The sequence below is a fragment of the Malus sylvestris genome, chromosome 9 (assembly GCF_916048215.2).
Source record: "Malus sylvestris chromosome 9, drMalSylv7.2, whole genome shotgun sequence".
In the NCBI taxonomy this organism is placed as follows: Eukaryota; Viridiplantae; Streptophyta; class Magnoliopsida; order Rosales; family Rosaceae; genus Malus; species Malus sylvestris.
The window spans coordinates 33,308,384-33,329,840 of record NC_062268.1 but is presented as its reverse complement, the minus strand read 5'-3'; the positions used below and the strand labels follow the sequence as shown (position 1 = coordinate 33,329,840).

The window sequence follows — 21,457 nt, the reverse complement described above, 5'->3', positions numbered from 1 at the left end:
CGCCTGGATGCCTTGAGGCGTGCCTCCGCCGCTTTAGCGTCTCCGGCGAAGCATTTCGCCTACTCCAGCAAAACTGAGGCGTTTGCCTCACCGCCCAGCCTCAAGGACGCCCTAGGCGCGCCCTGAGGCGAGTTCTTTAAAACATTGATTGGGACCACCCTAAGTTGAAATCCTGGATCCGCCACTGACTATGAGGGATGAGATATGTATTTCCAACTGGCAACATGGCAGCACAATTCAAGCTGATTTGGATGTTTTGGCTTTGGTGGGGATCAGGATGCATGCATTGGTAAAGATTTTGATGGTAAAGATTATGAAATAAGCCTAGATGGGTTTGGTTTCTAATGTGATGTGATAAGCCTAACTTTTATTAAGTTTGAAAAGTCTACGAACAAATCCCATGGATCAATTTGAAGGATATGCCTTGGCTTCTGACGCGGATCAAGTTCAATTCAGGGAATTAGAGTTGTAGTTGGACTCTACAAAATTATCTGGCCGCGCCACACAACATTTGCTTTTAAATACATAGTCGTGAACAACATTCAAGCCCCCTCCAATTTAACACACAAACTGCCATGCACAAACTCTCGCTCTACACAAAACCTCTCAACAACTTTGAGATTTTTATTTTCTTTTTCCGCCAACACATCTTCAGTTTGGATAAACAGTACTGTGAAGGCAACCAGTAACATCTTCAATTTGGATAAACAACACTTTTGCTGTAGAATCAGCAAACCGCGAAGCACCTTCAATTTGGATAAACAACACTGCGTCGAGGTCGACTAATTATCTATCCAAGTCTCGATCAAGAGGGATTTTCAAGTCCTTATTGGCATGGGTCATCTCACTAGCCTTCTCGGCAAAATGAGGTGTTATAGGTTACTATATTCGGCATATTGAAAGCCGAATTTGATATTAAACCTCGCAAAACTAGCAGCCTATCTTTAGGCTCTATAACCCAAAGGCCAAGACGTATTCCTTCCTTGGCCACAGTCGCAGGATCAAGAAGTCAGCAACGCCCAACACGACATCAACACATTCTACTCGTTGGCCGAGCTCGACCGACAAGTTGGCACGCCACACATACAACCGAAGGACGTAGTTAGCTTATTAATTACTTGGTTTGCGTGCCACGTAGGCTTGGTAGTTTTTAGGGTTAACAAAAGGTTACAAAGAAAGGAGGAGAAAAGGTAGAGGAAGAGACTCAGGTCTTCGGGTTTTCTTTGCCCCAGATGTAAGTTGTAACATATAGGTGTTTTCTCAAAACATTGCAAAGGAGGGTTCCTTGATCAATCCAAAAAATTAAATTAGATCAATAACTTTGAAATTGTAAATCCTATCATTCATTCATGTACCAGAATGATTCACATCCTTGAGATTTGGATGGGAATTGTTCCTTCAAGCACTTCATCCCTAAGGTAAGCATGCTGACGGGTCTCCAAATTTCCGAGTTCCTGTAACAGATGCCGCTGACAGTTCTCAGCAGCCATAACTCCTGCGGAGTAAGCTCCGTGTACAGATCCTTGGTGGTCCATGCTAACAGCTTCCCCACCAAAAAATAGATTACCCAAAGGTGCCCGAAGCCGCTCGTATATATCTCCTGGCTTTCCAACCAAATCCAACGCGTAACATCCAAGAGAATTCACGTCTGTTCCCCATCGTGATACCAGATATTGAACCTGTAACAGAGACCAACCAAAGTTAAGTCCACAGTTTTTGTATCCATCGACTCCTGAACACCTACTTGAGACGAAATTTTTATCCAATTGGTTGATATTATCAGGACTCTGTCACTATTTTAGTTACTGAGAAAATACGGAGATTGACCGAAAACTGAGAAACATCTGGAAATAATGAACTTACTGGTTCAGTGGCATCAGACATCATCTTCTTAAGCTGCAACATCACAAAATTAACAGCAGCGTCATCTGTTAGTTTTTCAAGGTCATATGCAAACCTTCCAGCGGCCATATATACAAGGACTGGATGGCCTGTGACCTTGTGAAGATTGAGAAAATAACCACATCCATAAGAATTTGGTGCAACAATACCCAAGAGCTCTACATTTGGCCAGAAAACTTTCTCAAATCGCAAGGCAATTTTATTTTCATTGCCCACACCAAGATCAGAAATTGCAGCAACTTTCCACTCAGGCAACTGGGGTTCGAACTCAATCAAATTGGCTTTAAGAATCCCATGGGGTACTGTTATTATAGCCGCATCAGCAATGAAGTTTCTTCCGTCTTCAATTGTGGCCATCACCGTATTAGACCCATACAATATCTTCGTCACCCTGCTTATCAAGAATCACAAAAATTAAAAATGTATTCTAACCGAAGAATGTGAGAATTTCATAACTTCATTATCTTACTTTTGGGAACTCAAAAAGCATAAGTTCTTGTAAGAGGTTGCACCCTAAGTCACAAAAAGGATACGTTCACAAAAGGATTGGTAATACTGACTAGCAGAAGTCTGAATTTGTCTTTATATAAACCATCACAATAATCAAAGTATTTTCGAACTCAATGAAAACTTAATCCAAGCGAAGATAATTTCATAGATTATTTACGGACGAAGGAAACTGTCAGCTCAACCAAAGCTGATAAAAGCTGAATGTTCAAATATATTACAGCACAGCTATGGATAACTGAGTACAAATAATAACTTCAAAATCTGGCCAAAATGTATAATCATCCTTGTGATCATAGGTTTTGTCTTAATGTGTGCCATGTGATGAAAATGTTGTTAATCATACCCTAGTCTTTTGCACACAACACTCACATGTAGGGGCGAAAAATAGACTTTAAGTGACCTTTTGGACCATGATTTGACGTGTTTTCTTAACCAAGAGTGTTAGCCCCATATGCACTTGGATATAAATTAACACTGCTTGAGACAACCCTGTGACCACATGGAAGATCCGTGCAATTCTGCCTTACAACTTTGTATGCTTCTTAGCAAACCATTTTTAATATCATGACCCATCTGGCTACCTCCTACCACCTCTCTCCCTCTCTCTCTCTCTCTCTCTCTCTCTCTCACACACACACACACACACAAACTAATACCTAATAGTTATATATATATATATATATATATATATATATATATATATATAACACTACTAATGTGTTATCAATTATCACACAAGTTGAAAACCAAACTACAAACTTAAATACACAAGGTAACCAAAGCATTGATATTTCAAGATAATAAAGAGCAGATTTCAACAGTGAACCATAATATATGCAAAAGGGTAATGCTATTCACACACCTCTTTCCCTCCCACACACCTTTCTCAATTTTTGTCCATTGATCTTCAATTCATTCGATCAGATAGCCGAAAATCGAGAGGTGTGTGTGAGAGGTAAAAATGGGTGTGTGGATAGCACCACCATATGCAATACCTCTGGTTGGAAAATGGACATTTATATCTTGTTAAGTTTTGCAAGTACAGACAATAGCAGAAGTGATGTTTCGAATGGAGAATGTATTAGGAATTTCATGGGGCATGAGTCCTTGCTTGATAAACAAACCAAGTGTTATTGGTTTCTAACTGTTGAAATCTAATGGTTCTGCCAGAGATGCTTCTTTGCGTTTTGAAGGCACACTTGGTTCAGTTTGGGTAGTTGAGGCTTGAGTGTATGCAAGCGAGGTTGATAGGCGTGTGGTTTTGTCAAGGTAAGCCAAATGGGGGAGATTGTTAGTCTAGGACTTATAAATTGGCTTACTTGACTATAAAACCACACAACTTCACTTGTAATTGTCACTAAGAATAAGCAGTGACAATTCAAGTTGAAGTGAAGAGACAAGAAAGTACAACCTTTTGTGTTATACATCCATCCAGACCTAAAACTGTCATAACCAACATAGACACCATCTGAGCCTTGAGGATGAGGCACTCATACGGATATGCCATAGGCTTTTGTTTCGACTGTTTTAAAAGAGATTAGTACCAGCTCTCTTCTTATTAGAGATTCGAGTTGTATTTATCATGATTGGTTGAATAAAAAAAATCTAATAAACTGTCTTACATAGAAGACTCTAGTGTCAAATATCTCTTTGGAGAGCCAATACTGTAATAATATAGATTGCATATTTCAAAATTATATCCTATCATTAAAAGTCAAATTTAGGACTAGATATCTGAATCTGTTAGGACTGAAGATGGAGTAGAATTAGGCAAAACCAGAAAGCCAGCCACCATATTCTAGTTATCACCCAGTAAATATGAGCAAAGTAGAAGTACAACCCAAACTCAAAGAAGCCCCATTGTTTGGAACTTGTAGGCCCTAACGAAACGATATTAAAAATCTAATATAAACAAGCTCAATCCCACTTAGTGGGATAAGGCTTTGTTGTTGTTGTAATATAAACAAGCTAATCCATGCAACAAAGGTTGTCAAGGAATGAATAAACTATATTTATAATTTGAGGGAATCACAGCAAAGATGTAAGTTCGAATCAGATTTACTGTCTTTGACCTCAACAAAATGCATATATGTTGCTAGCACAAGGGAATTATGTCAGTTTTTTGTTTGCATAGCTTACAAATCACAATACACTCACACCACACCACACCACACCAACTTAAGCAAAAGCATTTGTCAATTATGGTACAAGACACATACCTGTGATTCAAGCGTACATCAATATCTTTTGCAAGAGCCTTTATTATTGGGTCATAGCCTTGCACCATAAGTCCATGACCACCAGATAGAACATGCTCCTTTACAACAAGTACCCTCAACTTGTAAGCCTTCATTAATAGATAACTCAAAGGTAGCTAGACTAAAATGCATCCAACCATCAATTATCTGGCTCAATACAATTCATTCCCAATTAGAGAACTCTCTCCCAACTCCCAAGGTATTTAACAAAGAGGAAACAATTGTAAGGAGACCGGCCCAAAAGAGTGAAAATTCGTGTAAAAGTTGGTAATTCTATAGAGTCGTTAGTTCCGCAGCTCTGGTATAGAATTCCATAATTCAATTTAAGATCGAGTCAAGGGGGAATTGCGCCTATAGTTTTTTGCCCGCAATAAAGCTAAAAGTTTAGGTATTGAACTAACCTGATCCCAGTTTTTTAGCGATATTACATCTGCATCAGCAGCAAACCATGCTTCCATTCGACATATGTACCATTGTAACACTTCGTGAGCAAGTCCTTTTTGTCTAGATGTGTTGGGAGTTAAATCAGTAAGACTAATAGATCAAAGAATGAAGCATAATACAATACAATGTGTCGTAATTTACTTTGTTTCTAATACCTTAATTCAGGATGCCTATCCATCACTACAGAAATTGCTTGACAGACGGACATGTCATCAGAATTCTCAATCCTTACTTTCTCAGTCTAGAGAAATAAAATAAGAAAAGTTAGTTTGCAGATTGCAGCTGAGCTGGATTCATAATTACCCAAAAAATCAAAGAACCCAGATTGCAGTCTTCTTACCCCTTTGAGAATCTTCTTGAAAGTATCACCAACTTCAACGACCATCTTTTGAGGAACTTGACGGCCATCCATATCAAAAAGTGCAAAGCTGGAACGTAAAAACAATAGTTCAGACTGAACTGATTACAAAAAAAATGGTCACTACTTCAAAATTTGAAGAATGCAAAAGTTAAAGCCTGAATTCAATTTGTTCTGCTACCTCAACGATGAAAATTGTAAAATATAATAAATACATAAGGAACTTAATGGGGTTATGTGAAGCAGTGAAAGTGATACTAATCTCACTTCCAATGACATTAAATGGAACATTCCCAATAAATAAGACATCCTAAGATTAAATTAATTTTTATCAATTAGATAAAAGGAAGACATGTCTACCCTTTCAAACTTGTGCTCAACACATATACGAGTATAAATCTCTAGTCCATTCAGAAGGAAAGTAAATAATCAAGGATGTGCTTACCTTTCCAAATCATGGTCATACAACACAGAGTCGTCACCACTTGTACGGTATAAAGTAAGTCCTAGGCGGCGTATCAGTGGAGCCAAAGGATTCTCATTGCAAACACCGTGTAGCCTGAAATAAAATTGAAACAATATTGGACTATTAGTTAATAAGCCATCAACCTAAGTTAAACTGCTTCGGTTCTTCAAATGCAATGCACAACTAGAAGGGACAGCAGCTTTTGAAAACCTCTAGTTAAACTTTTAGTAGGAAGGATTTCATTGAACAATGAGACAAGCGTACATACTCCAAGACCCAATTTATAATAAAAGAAGCAGAGTTCATGTTGACGAATAAAATAGACGAGAGAAGAAAACAAACATAAAATTTTGATAAATCGCATTTGGCTATCGAAATCATCAATGTCATTTCATTTTCTGTAATAACATCTACAATTTACAGTTTCTTGCCTTTGTGATTGCTTGTGAGTGTGCATGCAGATTCTTGAACGCATTTGCAAGCAAATGTAAATAGGATTCAAATACAGAACATAGAGCATACGTGTTAACATATCCAAAAAATGTTCTACTTTTATATAATAGTGGGTGGGATTCATAAACGTTAACACAAGACAGAATTTTTATCTTATGGGTGGCTCAGCAAGCAAATCCAAATTTTTCTACTTGCTTCCATATAATAGTGGCTAGAGAAAGAAAGGTTCTTTCTTTGTTTAGTCCACATAGAACAAGCTTCTATGCTTAAAGAGTAAGCGATGGCTTGAGGTAATGACCAGTTGTAGGCTATATGGAACAAGTAGAACATAGGACAAAAGAAATGTGGCAAGCACAGGGTATCATCACTTAGTAATTTCCAAGAGTAACGCTCATAACCTAGGAAATTCACATTAACGAAATTCTTTTATTTCTCAACATTTCCATGTTTACATGAATCTATGTAATGAGACAGGGGTTCATCTTAATCAAGCAGCGGCAATGAAAGATCATACAAAAAGAATAAGATAGATCATACAAATTAAACAAAGAATAGATGAATGCCACGGGAACCAAAGCCCTGCGTACATGCAAAAAAAGGAGGTATTAAATTCCTCAAAGTTCAAAAGAGTGAATTTACCATGATGCTCCCATATCAACTGGACAACCAAATGAGTAGTCAGTATGAATCCGGCCACCAAGTCTGTCCCGTGATTCGAGCAAAAACACCTAACAAAATGATGATAATAACGTTAAGGCATTGCTGAAATCAAGCAAGATACAATTTTTCAATAATTTTTTAGGGCTCTAAACATATTCACATATACACACACATATACATAGAGGGATAATACTAATTGTTGCAGACCACTGACCTTAAAAGATGCATCATGGAGAATACGGGCAGCAGCAATCCCTGATATACCGCCACCAATAACAATAACAGAAGGGCATACATTCTGTTGCCTCTCAATGTGAGACAAAACAGAGCCTACTCAACACAAATATCACAATTTTCAGACCAAAAGCAACAAACTTTATAAAAAATAACAACCACCCAAATTTGAAATGCAGCTTCAAATTATTCAAAGGCAGAAAACATACCATCAAAGAAATCAGCAGAGAACGGATCCTTCGGGTCCATTGGAATTTCCAAGAAAATGGGGATTTGAAAAGAATTGAATTGAATGATTAATTCAAATAAAATTTGGAATTCTGAATGGTGGGTTTTTTTATTTTTCAGGGTGTATAGGAATCTTGGAGATTAACTGGAAAGAATGATAAAGAATGAAGATTAAAAGGCCTGCAATTATGCGGCTGAGATTGGAAGAAGAACAACAACAACGCAGCTTCTCATACCAACTCATGTCATTTATCATGTCACATATGCTCTCTCTCCTCTCTCTCTCTACCACAAATCGAAACGGAAAGAATAAGAAGAATCGTCCCTCTCTCTCTCTTCTCTGCAACAATGGCAAGTAAAATTTTTTTGAATTCCCTTTTGGGTCGGGGGGCAATGAAGGCGACGAAAGAAGACAACCCAGATCGCCGATGGCCAACTGGGGGAATATTTTAGGAATCTTCGAGCCCGGATCCAGCAGTGTACAACTTGGACGCAATCTGTTCAACGTTTATCAGCCGAAAGGATTCTAAATTTGTTATTAATTTCTTCTTTATTAAATTATTAATTTTTTTTTTTTGTGTCCGGTTTTTCTTAAATTATAAGCAACGGCCCGCTCTCTGCGTTCCACTCGTGAAACTCATTTACTCATGGATTTTATTTTATTTTTTATTTTTTGCCCTTTTTGCGGGAAACATATTGGCCAAGGCCGCCAAAATTGAAGTACAAGTTGGTAGAGAAAAAGGAGGGAGGAGATATTAAAAGTAGGCAAACAGATAGTAAGGTTTGATACAATATTGTTTTGATAACATCTGATGCTTTATTACGGTGACGGCAAATAATCATGTTTATATAGAATTCAATAATTTGAATTGTATAGTTAATAAACAATGTGTTTATATCATATTACTTAATACTCATTTGTTTCAAATTCTGACAATATTTTGCCCATATTACTCATTGTCTCGAATCAAACCATCTTGTCATATCAATGCATTTTTGCTCATGGTACATCACATTAACGATGGTGGCAACAATTATGACATTAATTGTGAAGGTGACAAATAGGATTTGCAAATCTAAAAACAATTTAGGTTGCTACTCTATAAACCGATAAATATGAATTCAAATAACACGTTTCAACATAATTTGGAGCGACGGCTGATTTGAGTTGTGAATAAGTGGGAATTTTGTGGTGTGCCTGATGAAACCGAGGCTCACCTCTTCTTTTGGTATGAGTTCAAAAATGCGTTCTAGTTTAAGACGTCACTGCAAATGGATATGGTGTATATGGGGGTGACGGATTTTTTGGAGGGTTGGTAGAGATTAGTGGAGCGACTAGAGAAGGATGAGGATGCAGACTTAATATTGCAGCAGGTGGTATTTGGCTTATGGCGAATCTGGAAGTGTAGGAATGATACGAAGGTGGGTGGGGTTGGATGGGTGCTTCGGGACTTTGTTGGGATACCTAAGCTTGCGGGAGGGGTGGGTGGGGAACGGAATGCTGCTGCAATCATGGCGAAGGCGGAGGCAATTAGGCAAGGAATGGAGATGATTATTGGTAGTGATGTTATGGAGCCTGGAATTAGATTGGTGATGGAATCAAACTCAAAGGGATTGATTTAGATGCTTAACAAGGAGGTCATGACTGATGTGACTTTTGATATTTATCTCCAAGATATTTGGAGGATGGCGAGCTTGTTCCAGTTGGTGAGGTTCTGCTTTACCCCTCAACAATGCAATCTTGCAGCTCATGTGGTGGTGGCACACATAATTAAGCTTGGCGGGAGGCTTGGATGGGATGAGTTAGGTCCCGAGTTTCTTTTTAATATCTTAACAGAAGATGCAAATGTAACCGTTCGTATTTAAATTCAATAAAATTCTACCTTTAGACAAAAAAAAAAAAACATTTCAATCTCAAATCCTCCCAAAACATACAAAATAAGAGAGAAAACAATAAGAATGTGTTTGGGGCACCATAATATCTCAAATTAGACTAACTTTTAGGGACTAAGTTAAGTTAGCTTGACATGGATTAAGCAGTACTAAAATTATTAAATGTTTAGTGTAGACTAGCTAAGACTACATTTTTATTTTTTATTTTTAATTATAAAAACTTCCACTTTCTTGTCTAGAAACTTCCACTTCCTTGTCTAGAAAATCAAAATGCTGTCTATAAATGAAAATTGTAATGAGAAATCCTTTCTTTTTCAGAATTTATTAGTGTGAAAACAAGATTGAAATAGTTATATCCCCACTTGATTTCTATTGTAATAGTTATTTACTGTGTTTTGCATTATGCTATACGAGAGGATTCTCGTTGGATCCCCTTTGTGAGGATCCCGGGGATCCTCCAATCACATCCGTTCATTGTACATTGTACGGTCAGTTTTCATCAGGTACTGTTTATATTCAATTTTGAATAAAAAAAATTACAATGATTTCTGACCGCACAATGTATGATGAACGGATGTAATTTGAGGATCTTCAGGATCCTCACTCTTGCTATTACCTCCATCTTTTGTCTTGGTTTGCAGACGAGCTTGAGCTTTGAGAGGGAAATATTTGTTGGAAAATATTAGTATTTATTTTTATTTTAGTATTTGGATTTTCCTTGTTAGTTTAGGAATTGAGCCCCATCCAAGTTAGGGTTTCTTAGGTTTAGTTCTCTATAAATATTGCTTGTAGTTTAGTTTGAGAATTAAGTTAGACGCAATGTAATCTCTTGGGTTATGTAGTTGTCATGACAATCTTTCTTTAAGTTAATAAAATCATATTAGTTTATAGTTACTTTGTTCGTTTGTTAGTTGCACACTCTGATATTCAACTATATTTCCATGGTTTGGGGAACTTTGTAACTTGCTGGACATAAATTTTGTTGTTGCTGCTTAATTTGTTGTTGCTGCTGTTATTTTGTTGGTGTAATTTGCTGGAGCAGCTGGACATAAAAAAAAGAATGGCAAAGCTCATTTTGTTGGTGTAACTTGCTGGAGCAGCTACTTTGTTGTTGCTGCTGCTATTAACAAAAAAAAAAAAAAAAAAAAACACCATCAGCCCGTAAGAATCGGCTCATTAAAACGAATTGGGTTAAGTCCGGTTTCATTTTTAAAAGAAAGTTAAAAAAGAAAAAAAAAAAAAAAAAACCGTCAACACGTAAGAATCGGCTCATTAAAACGAATCGCGTAAGGTCCGGTTTCATTTTTAAAAGAAAAGGACCCGCCCGCCCCATTTCATTTGCAAACGGATTTAGTCTAGTCCCTTTAATTTTGAGCCCAATCTGGCTCGCGTCCAGCCCTTTGATAATCTATATCAAAATATGGGATGAGTATTCAAATATGAGACCTCAAAGTACAAAGATAAATATTTTTAATAATCTGAGCTATAAGCAACTTGCAGTAGAAATTTACCTATGGCCGGCTCTGAGAATTTGGGGGCTTTAGACGAGCCTTTGTAGTGGGCCCTACATGAAAAATCTATTTCTACATTAAATATCATAAAAATTAAAATCAAAGGAGAGAAGATAAAAACATTACTTGTCTCGCATTTTAAGACGCAAATGTACAAATTAAGAATCAACATTTAACTCAATATTAGCAAACACAAAATTGACAGAGAAAAAAAAAAAAGGAAGTCAAATTCCACCCATTACTCAATATGTGATATATTAATATAAGCAAATTAAGCAGAAGCAATCAGGCAAACGATCAAATATTCAGATTCATCAAAATAAAGAATCAAACTGTGGAGCCAAAAATAATCACAAGGCGACACGTGGATTCTTGGGTAAAAGAGGACAAAAATACCCTTGAGGCATACTGGGATTCCTACGCACGAGCAGCGGGCAATCATCCCTCAACCAAGTCAAAAGTGCCCAAAATAGGTATCAACTTAAAACCTAATTTATTCATATATTTCCTATTTCATTATTTAGCTAATCAATTAGCTAAATACTATACTTATTCCATAATTCCTAAAACATTCCTTCTAAAATAATGATAAATAACTAATTAATGGGTTAATTAGCTAATTATTCCCTTAATTAGCATTTAGACCTTTCACTTTACCCTAACTCCCACAAAAGGGCCGGCTATCCCCATTTCAAAACCTCATCCATCACCTTTTCTACCTTTTTCACCATTTCTTCCTTTTTATTAGCCAATAAATTCCATAACCACAAAAGCATTTCCTTTTATGTTTAATTAGCCAATTAATTGGCTAATTAAACCAAAACAAAACCTAAAACCCTACTAAGTGGCTGGCCATCCTTTCCCCTCCTATAAATTGGTTCCCATTTTCACCAAACACTAATTCCAAATCTTTGGCAAAAATCCCAAAATTCTCTAAACACTATTTCTCTCTAAATTCTAACTTTGGCATCGGAGGTTCTTCGGCCAAAGCCCCCCCCATTCATTGTGGGCGCGTGAGGCTCTTGGCCTTAACCTAAGGTGTTAATTGTTTTGTAGGTACAAAATTGTCCAAGATCAAGGAGGAAGAAATTTGCATCCACACAAACCACGTTAACCAACCTATTTCATGGTGTTTTTGTGGTTCCATTTATGCAAAAAATCAAGATAATTAATCTGCGAATGGATGATGACATCGATAATCATGGGATTTTTTATTGTTTCATTTTAATAACATTGAAAGCGTACTTTTACTCACACTTTAAAATTCTCAATTTACATCCTCACATATGTATTTTTCTTTCTAATTATAGAAAATTTGAAGTGCAAAATGAGATTTTTAGAGTATCAATAATAGTTCCTTATTTTAAAAGCAAATCAAACTTAGTATGTTTCTCAAGATTGTGCTGCCTTACAGGCTTTTCTTTGTTCTTTTTTTTTACCTAAAAAAACTTGAGTATGTTTCATTTGTCTGTCATGTTGGAAGATGTTTTAACCATTAGATTTGATTTTCACAACCGTTTTATATCTTCTATTTTCAATCTTAGTTATTCTCTCTTTATTTTGTATGTCATATTTAAAAAGTCGGCCAGTCAATCATTATTAGTATGACATACATCCATAATTTATTTTGTAAATTTGTAATGTTATATTTGAACAAGTCATCAGCCATTCATTACAAACTAGTACGGCACTCGCTATTCATAAGATTTGAACCTTAAACCTCCCCTCATTTTATGCCGGACATTTCACAAGTTAATTTCGGAGAGGTTATGTGTTACGAGCCTGTGTTTCTTGTTTTATTTCCACGTACAGTTTTGACATCCTTGACATATTGTAGTCGTCATGATTCCAACCAAATCAAACCCATAAAAAATACAACTGCGTGGAGATTCAAGTGCGCATCTCCTATTGATGACATTTGTAAATTTTGTTTAAAAATTTGTCCCTAACATTATTCATATGTCAGTGTAGGAGAATCCAGTTAGAATTCTGTTTGACTAAGTTTTGTAAATTTATGTGGGTTTAGGTTTACTTGTACTCCAAATCAAAGATCAGTATATATTTATATCAATACAATTACAACTCCACACAGTATCAGAGCGTGAATAAAAAGATCCTACCTGAGTATTATCCTTATACAAATACTTCACACAGACTAACAAATTTTTAGAACTTATATATCGTGATGATACCATCTTTCGATATTCTTTCTTATGCCAACCAATGCAACAAGACAGAAAGAGGGAAAGAATGATACCAGTAAGTTAGGTGAGAAAGAAACACCTACTTTAAACACCAGAATATTTTACAGTGATCTTCTTTTCTTTTGGTTCTTTCCTTTATATTGTAATGAATTTTGAAGTGAATAATTCTTTTCTTTTCCTTCTCCTCACTTGGTGGTGAATCTTTCTTCCACTTTTCTTTTTGGACACATTTCATCACCAAAACAAGTTCACATTTCTAAAGCTCTTGACGAAACCAAAAGCAATCTGCAACATAAGCAAGTCAGCCGCATCACAGACATTGTACGTAATGGAGTCCAAAAGCCGCCTATAAATGAAGAAATATAACCTAAGAAACCTCAAACTGCTTCATCTTTTAAGCATTTGAAACCTTTGTTTCTTTAAAAAGAAAAATATTTACACAAAAAATGGCTTCTGCAGCAGCTATCAAAGGCTCCGAGTCCATAGCTGATAACATGCCGGATGCCCGAAGGCAGAGCCGGTACCACATGAAGAGGTGCTTCGCTAAGTACATCGAGAAAGGAAGAAGGATAATAAAGCTCCACCATTTGATGAGTGAAATGGAGACAGTCATCGATGACAAAGCTGAAAGAACCCAAGTTTTGGAGGGTGTTCTTGGCTATATATTATGTTCAACTCAGGTTTCTAATTAAACACTTCTTTTTTATATATATGTTCTTCCTTTTTTTGGGGGGGGGGGGGGGGGGGTTGGACTAAGTAAAATTTTGAACCGTTAGACCATTATATGACTAGAATCTAAGGGGCGGGTAAAAAGTCCAGGGTACAGGATACTCGAAGCATCATTGAATTTTCCCTAAAACTATAAACAATTGGTTTTACTTCTGACTAAATTAGATGTTTACCTAATATAATCCACAGGAAGCTGTTGTTATTCCTCCACATGTTGTCTTTTCAATAAGACCAAATCCAGGATACTGGGAATTTGTTAAGGTCAGCTCTGAGGACCTCTCAATTGAGGGCATCACTGTCAGAGACTTCTTGAAATACAAAGAAACTTTATACGATGAGAACTGGTACATCTTTTTTTATTTTTTTTCAAGTTTTTCTTTTTTGACATAGCAATATTCTAAACTACTCAAATCTACGGATGGGGATTTTGGGTGCAAGGGATGAGCACAATGCCATTGTTTGGGTTAAAACTGAAACTTTGGGCTCAAAAGGAAGTTAGCCCAGAAGAAGGTGTAGAAAGAAAAATGATGAAAATGCACTTATGCTTTCCATTGCAGGTCAAATGATGAAAATGCACTGGAGGTAGATTTTAGAGCAATTGATTTCTCTACTCCTCACTTAACTCTATCTTCCTCGATCGGAAATGGAATCAATTATGTTACCAAGTTCACCACTTCAAAGCTAGCTGGAAAACTGGAGAATGCACAACCCCTTGTGGATTACTTACTTTCACTAAATCATCAAGGAGAAGTATGGGAATCATAGTAATTTGATGCAGACGAATTCAAATTTCGTTCTAATGATAAGGTCTGAAACATAGTTTATGTGATTTTGAATTTACAGCAACTTATTCTAAATGAGACCCTCAACACCGCTTCAAAGCTTCAGGCAGCACTGATTGTAACAGATGTGCACCTCTCAGCGCTTCCTAAGGACACACCATTCCAAAATTTTGAACTAAGGTAACTCTTCCTCTCATGTTCTATCCGTCGGCGGATCATGTAATGTAACTTTCAATCTGAAACCGAACGTCATTTACAGGTTTAAGGAGTGGGGCTTTGAGAAGGGTTGGGGAGACACTGCAGAAAGAACAAAGGAGACAATGGGAATACTTGCGGAAGTACTACAGGCTCCAGACCCGTTGATCATGGACAGATTTTTCAGTAGGCTTCCCACAATATTCAATGTTGTAATATTCTCTCCTCATGGCTACTTTGGTCAAGCAGATGTTCTTGGCTTGCCAGACACTGGTGGGCAGGTAAAAGTTTAAATACTGTATCTGTTAAGCTAAGTCTCCACGCAATTGGCATTCGCTGGTGAGCCAAATGTTTATGAACTCTACTATCAAAAACAGGTAGTTTACATTCTTGATCAAGTGAAAGCTTTGGAGGAAGAATTGCTTGTGAGAATTAAGCAACAAGGACTTACTGTGAAGCCTCAAATTCTTGTCGTGAGTTTCATCGACAACTATGGACGATTTGCTTGTTAAGGTAGTTCAGTTATTTAGAATTATCTAACTACAATTGTTCACTACAATAGGTGACACGACTCATACCAGAAGCAAGGGGAACTAAGTGCAACCAGGAGTTGGAACCAATCAACGGCACAAAATACTCTAACATTCTTAGGGTGCCATTTAGGACAGAGAAGGGAATCCTACGCTGTTGGGTTTCTCGTTTTGACATCTATCCCTACCTTGAATTGTTTACACAGGCATGTTTTTATCGATTTTTAAATCCATGCTTTGAGAGTGTTCACTAATTGATTTTTGTGCTTTATGTTCTTAATAATTTATTGCATCTCTTTCAAACTACTAGGATGCTACTGCCAAAATCCTCGACCTTATGGAAGGAAAGCCAGATCTTATTATTGGAAACTACACAGATGGGAATTTGGTGGCGTCTCTCATGGCTAATAAACTTGGGATAACTCAGGTCACTGTTCATTTATCTTATAAATACAACCATAACACATTTTTCTCCCACTTCGTATTTACTAACCCATAGCGCACTAAAACCAGGCAACTATTGCTCATGCTTTGGAGAAGACCAAGTACGAAGATTCAGACATCAACTGGAAGGAGTTAGATCCTAAGTATCACTTCTCATGCCAATTTCTTGCTGACACAATATCCATGAATGCTACAGATTTTGTCATTGCAAGCACATACCAGGAAATTGCTGGAAGGTTAGCAAAATTAACCAGCATACATACATACAAAACCCTTACCAAATGATTGCATTACAGTTTACACCACAATGTACTTGGATGTTGTCTTTGCAGCAAAGACAGACCGGGACAATATGAAAGCCACACAGCATTTACGTTTCCGGGGCTCTGCAGAGTTGTTTCAGGCATCAATGTATTTGATCCCAAATTCAACATTGCTGCTCCTGGGGCTGATCAGTCTGTCTATTTCCCCTACGCAGAGAAGCAGAAACGGCTCACTTCATTCCATCCTGCCATTGAAGAACTACTGTTTAGTAAAGAGGATAACAATGAACATATGTAAGTTCTGGACTAGCAAATCATTCTTTTGGAATTCGAATGCTGATTACTATTCACTAGTAGTCTAACATCAACCCGAACTGTTTTTGAACAGCGGATTTCTAGTGGACAGAAAGAAACCTATCATCTTCTCAATGGCAAGGCTGGACATTGTTAAAAACATTACTGGGTTGGTTGAGTGGTATGGGAAGAACAAGAGGCTGAGAAATTTGGTTAACCTTGTTGTAGTTGGGGGCTTCTTTGACCCTTCGAAATCAAAAGACAGAGAAGAAATTGCAGAAATAAAAAAGATGCATACACTGATAGAGAAGTACGAACTTAGGGGTCAGATCAGATGGATAGCAGCGCAGACTGATAGGAACCGAAATGGAGAGGTCTACCGTTGTATCGCTGACACAAGGGGAGCTTTTGTGCAACCTGCTCTGTATGAAGCTTTCGGCCTGACTGTCATAGAGGCAATGAACTGTGGATTGCCCACCTTTGCAACCAACCAAGGAGGCCCGGCTGAAATCATTGTTGATGGGATCTCTGGTTTCCATATTGATCCCAACAACGGTGACGAAGCAAGCAACAAAATCGCTGATTTCTTCGAGAAGTCTAAGACTGATGCTGCATACTGGGACAGATTTTCAAAAGCAGGCTTGCAGCGCATATACGAATGGTAAGTACACGACCTCTAAATCCCTGCTTGTTTTCTTAAAGTTCATTCTTATTCTAACAAAGTTACAAAACCAACATCTTCTCGAGTGGAATATAAAACAAGTTATTGGAATTTTGTAGCTACACTTGGAAGATATATGCAAACAAGGTGTTGAACATGGGGAGTACTTATACGTTCTGGAGGCAGTTGAACAAAGAGCAGAAACAGGCAAAGCAAAGATACATCCAGATGTTCTTCAATCTCCAATATAGAAGCTTGGTATGTTACAAATTATTCTTATATAATAGAATGCATCCCTTACTTTATTGTTATTTTAATTAAGTTCGAGATTTAGACGCTGATTTTCATTGGCATTGTTGCAGGTGAAGAATGTGCCTATCCCAAGTGATGAACCTGAACAACCAGTAGTGCCAAAGCCAACTGCCAAACCAAAGACCACATTAAGGCATGTTCAGCTAAGTTAGCAATTTTCTGAGTCGATAACAATAAGTGTGTCCTCATGGATAAGAATTGAAAATATAAATAAGAGGTGTCAAATCCATGATTATACTTTCCTAGTGTTATGCATAATTTATGATCAATCTCAACATATTTCATTCGAACAAACTGAGCAACGAAGTTTATAAACACATGTAAAATGCCTACATATTGTTGTAAAACTCACATAATATATAATTCTGCATTTGTTAATATAACCTCTCTTATTTCTCTAATCACATTGTATCATTCATTCAAAACTAATAACAAATCGTTGATGTGCAGCACAAGACGCTCACAGTTTCGAGTTTAAAGGTAAAGAGTAAGATCCCCCACAAACGGCTTGTTTTCAATCCTTCTACTAAAGCCAACATAACAACTGAAAAATTCTTCCCTTTATAATTTCAGGTTGTTTGGAGCCTAAGTTAAGGTCAAATAAAGGGAGCTTGATTGAGGATTGCCATTTGACCTTCCAACTGCAATGCTACCTCTTCTGTTTCCTAAACATTAATTCCCTATTAATCATTTGCAAAGAAGAATTGTTGTTGTGTAAACATTGAAGCATGAAAATTTGTTTCTGTGCAATAAAATTATACCGAATTTACAGCTTGTATTGTTTTCAATTCAATATTTTCAATCCAAAGGTTTGGTGTTTAGTTCAATGGCACTTCGAATGTTATGCACGATAAACTCAATAAAATTTTCTTTTTTTTGGCAAGATGATATTCTCTACTATGTACTTTAATTTAGGGGGAGGGGGATTTGAACTCTGGTGTATAGAATGGACACGTTGCTCTACCCAACTAGCGACGTATGCGATGAATTGAATAATATTACTTGGTAATTAAACTTTCTAACTAAATTATTATACCCTTTTCAGTTCTTCAATTCATCTTCCATAACAAATTAATCCAATTAAACCAACTAAGAATTTTAAATCCACATCAACCCTAAATAAACAAAGAGAAATTTTATTTGAACCCAGCTTTTTTATCTCTATAGCCAACTAAATAAATTTGTCTACCAAACTTCCATGACACGCCCCAACCCCGATATTCCCCAAACACCAGGGTAGGTGTGACAGCCTGTCCCGAAATATTTTTCAACGGTGTGAAATGTCTATTGTACCCTTGAACGTTTGTGGTGTTGTGTGGGTTAAGTTGTGGTTGTGGACCAATTATTTTCTTTCCTAAGTACTTGGAAAACAATTAGAACTTAATGTTTTAATTGTTTTTTGTTTGGTTGGCCAAACCTGGACCACACACAAACACACCCTCACTATCACCCTCCCGTTGACTCTCTTTCCCTCTCCTCCCTCCCTCGGATTTCTTGCCATTTCCGTACAACCTGTACGGACAACCCTTAAAACCCTTTCAAACTTCATAGATCGAGGTTGTGATTGATGTTTTTGGACTCCTTGCAAGCTTAGGAGTCGAATGGTGGTGATGGTTGGACGTGAAAACCTCGAAAAACTCAAGCAACCATAATCTTCGATTTGAGCACTGTTCATGCAATCGTGAATGTGAGGTTTTTAGGAGATTTTAAGCTGTTAGGAAGCTTTAGGACATCTTTGTGAAGCTCGAAGAAGAAAAACGAAGTGTTTTGGATGCCGGGAAGTGGAGTTTGACAAGTTTCAAGTTTGGCCAGATTATCGAGGTTTCTCCAGCGAGTTTCCATTAGTCTTAGGTCCCCAAAGTGGTAAGGTTTTGTTCCTCTCATCCTAAGCTTCAAATTGGTATAAATTTTATGAATTTTGGTTGAGAATCGAAGAAGATATGAAGGTTTGATTTTTTTCCATAAACCGGCGCAGGCGACGATCTCCGACAATCCAAGGAAGACGAAGGGGAATATTCCGTCAAGTCTGACGGAATATTCTAACAGCGTCAGGTAACGCCGTTAATTTTTGTTAAGGATTTAACAGAATATTCCTAACGACAGTTAAGTCTCAGTTAGGGTTTGGCCGTGCGTAGGGGCGCGTCTGGCTGTGCCTTAGCCGATGCGTGGGTGGTCGGAAAAATTTTCTAAAAATTTGGGGATGTTCCTGAGGTTGAGTAGGTCATGGTGGTATATTCAAATGCCTCATTTGAGTATTATATGAGAAGTTATTTCCTAGTTTTGTGTATGTGCTTTAAATAACATTTATTTAGTTATTTTGCATATAGGTGTGACCTATCCTGAGGACGAGCGCCATCAATTGAGGCTCAGGGGCTACGACCCTTCGACATATCAGTGAGTGGGCTTTTGGTTTTCCATAAATACCTATATGCTTGAGATTTTTCCTAGAAAATGAATTTGAATGATTATACGTTTTTTAAATTCCATGTAAAGTATCGGTTTATTTTATTATGCATTAGTAGTTGCCTATAATTATGATTGATGTTGCGGACGCACAGGTAAGTTTATAATTAAAGGTATGAGATTGCTTTAGTTATGTGAGATATGATGTGATGTATTGAGAGCTCATAAACCTACACCCTGGTGTTAGTTCTCCCACCCAAAGTTAGGGCACAGTCCTTCACGTGATATTCACCTCCCGCAACATATGCTCACCTTGGATCCAAGTTAGGTGCATAGGCTTGTCGTACAGACCACTTTAGGTGGTTCCGACTCGTAGGTGACCCGCGATTATTCGCACAGCCTTCACGTGATCGTAGCACTAGAGCGTATTTATGTTACACCTAGTTCTGTCGTACAGACCACTTTAGATGGTTTCGACTCGTGTGCAGAATTTGATTTGATTTTGATATGATTGAGATTGGTTATGAGCTATATACTCAACCGTGCAAATTGAGTTAGAGGGATTTGGCTGATGCGATATTTGACATTAATATAGTTTGCCTGGATTTCTTATAGCATTTTATTGAGATACTTTGGCATGGTATACTTTTATGGATTTTCATCTTGAGTATGATTTCTGATACAGATTATTATTATTGTATTTTCTGGGAGATTATACAGGTTTTACGGCGATGGGTTAGAACTTTTGAGAAATGAAATGATTTTGAAAAACTTTGTTTTTGCCTACTCACACTTTCTGTTTTGCGCCCCTCCAGGTTTTAGGTAGCAGTGTTTGGTGGCTCACGGGGATTTTAATGGTGGTTTTAACAGAACATCATAAATGTAGGATCACCTTTAGGTGTTGAATAATTAGTACTTGTCTTGCTTGACTGCATCTAAGATATTTATGCTTTGGTTGTGTATTTCACATTTAATCTCGCACTAACACTCTATCTTAGCTAGTACTGCTAGTAGTTTAGTCTTTATTCCTTCGTATTTCCTTTATTTCTTTATTACTTCCGCACTGTGCACATGGCTCACGTGACGGCCAGCACGCCCTGATTTAGGTCGGGGTGTGTCAGTTTGGTATCAGAGCCTTAGGTTTGCAGTCCTGCATATCTTGAGAAATTCTAATTATTTTGATGTCTTCTGTCAGAATTATGCCGCCTCGTAGAGATCCACGTCCTTCTGTTGAGCCTAGTTTCCCTGATATAGCTTAGTTAGGGGAAGCTATAGCTAATGCTATTCAATCTTCGCTCCGTCCTCCCCAAATGACACCTCTTAAGACTGTGTATAATCTAAAGCTGAATCATTTTATAGGGAATGAAGGACGTGAATGAGCGGAGAAATGGATTAATCATATTGAGAACACTTTCCGTGTAATGCAGAGTCAGGAAAATCTTCCTCCTAATAAGTGGGTCGAGATGACTACCTGGTTTTTGGGTTAGGAACCTGCATCCTAGTGGAGACAGAAGTCTTATCAGTTGACCCCAGAGGAAATTGCGGACTGTGAAGTATTTAAACAATTGTTTCAGAAAAGGTTTATTCCCCTGAGTATATTGATCGCAAAAAGCAAGAGTTTACTCAATTAAAGCAGGGGAAGATGACGGAAAATGAGTATTATAGGAGATTCACTGACTTGTTGCGCTATCATCCGGAGGTTGCTGCTAATCCGGTTGAGATG

The 21,457-nt window shown here is 37.4% G+C and overlaps 2 protein-coding genes across 2 annotated transcripts; one reads left to right on the top strand and one right to left on the bottom strand.

Moving 5' to 3' along the window:
- Positions 1–1,191: 1,191 nt before the first annotated feature.
- On the bottom strand, positions 1,192–8,058 carry LOC126583428 (polyamine oxidase 5-like). The gene is made up of 10 exons (XM_050247774.1): positions 7,495–8,058; positions 7,266–7,381; positions 7,031–7,119; positions 5,918–6,031; positions 5,455–5,542; positions 5,270–5,355; positions 5,072–5,174; positions 4,632–4,729; positions 1,864–2,293; positions 1,192–1,679 (listed from the first exon to the last, which is right to left on the bottom strand). Exons 1-10 carry the CDS (start codon positions 7,532–7,534, stop codon positions 1,365–1,367), a joined length of 1,479 nt encoding a protein of 492 aa, XP_050103731.1. The 5' UTR covers positions 7,535–8,058; the 3' UTR covers positions 1,192–1,364.
- Positions 8,059–13,468: 5,410 nt separating this feature from the next.
- On the top strand, positions 13,469–18,158 carry LOC126634136 (sucrose synthase 5-like). Its single transcript, XM_050304630.1, has 15 exons — positions 13,469–13,801; positions 14,040–14,194; positions 14,408–14,600; positions 14,694–14,812; positions 14,892–15,108; positions 15,205–15,300; positions 15,390–15,563; positions 15,668–15,784; positions 15,871–16,037; positions 16,134–16,358; positions 16,453–17,019; positions 17,139–17,277; positions 17,382–17,464; positions 17,782–17,811; positions 17,905–18,158. Exons 1-14 carry the CDS (start codon positions 13,568–13,570, stop codon positions 17,807–17,809), a joined length of 2,514 nt encoding a protein of 837 aa, XP_050160587.1. The 5' UTR covers positions 13,469–13,567; the 3' UTR covers positions 17,810–17,811; positions 17,905–18,158.
- Positions 18,159–21,457: the final 3,299 nt, after the last annotated feature.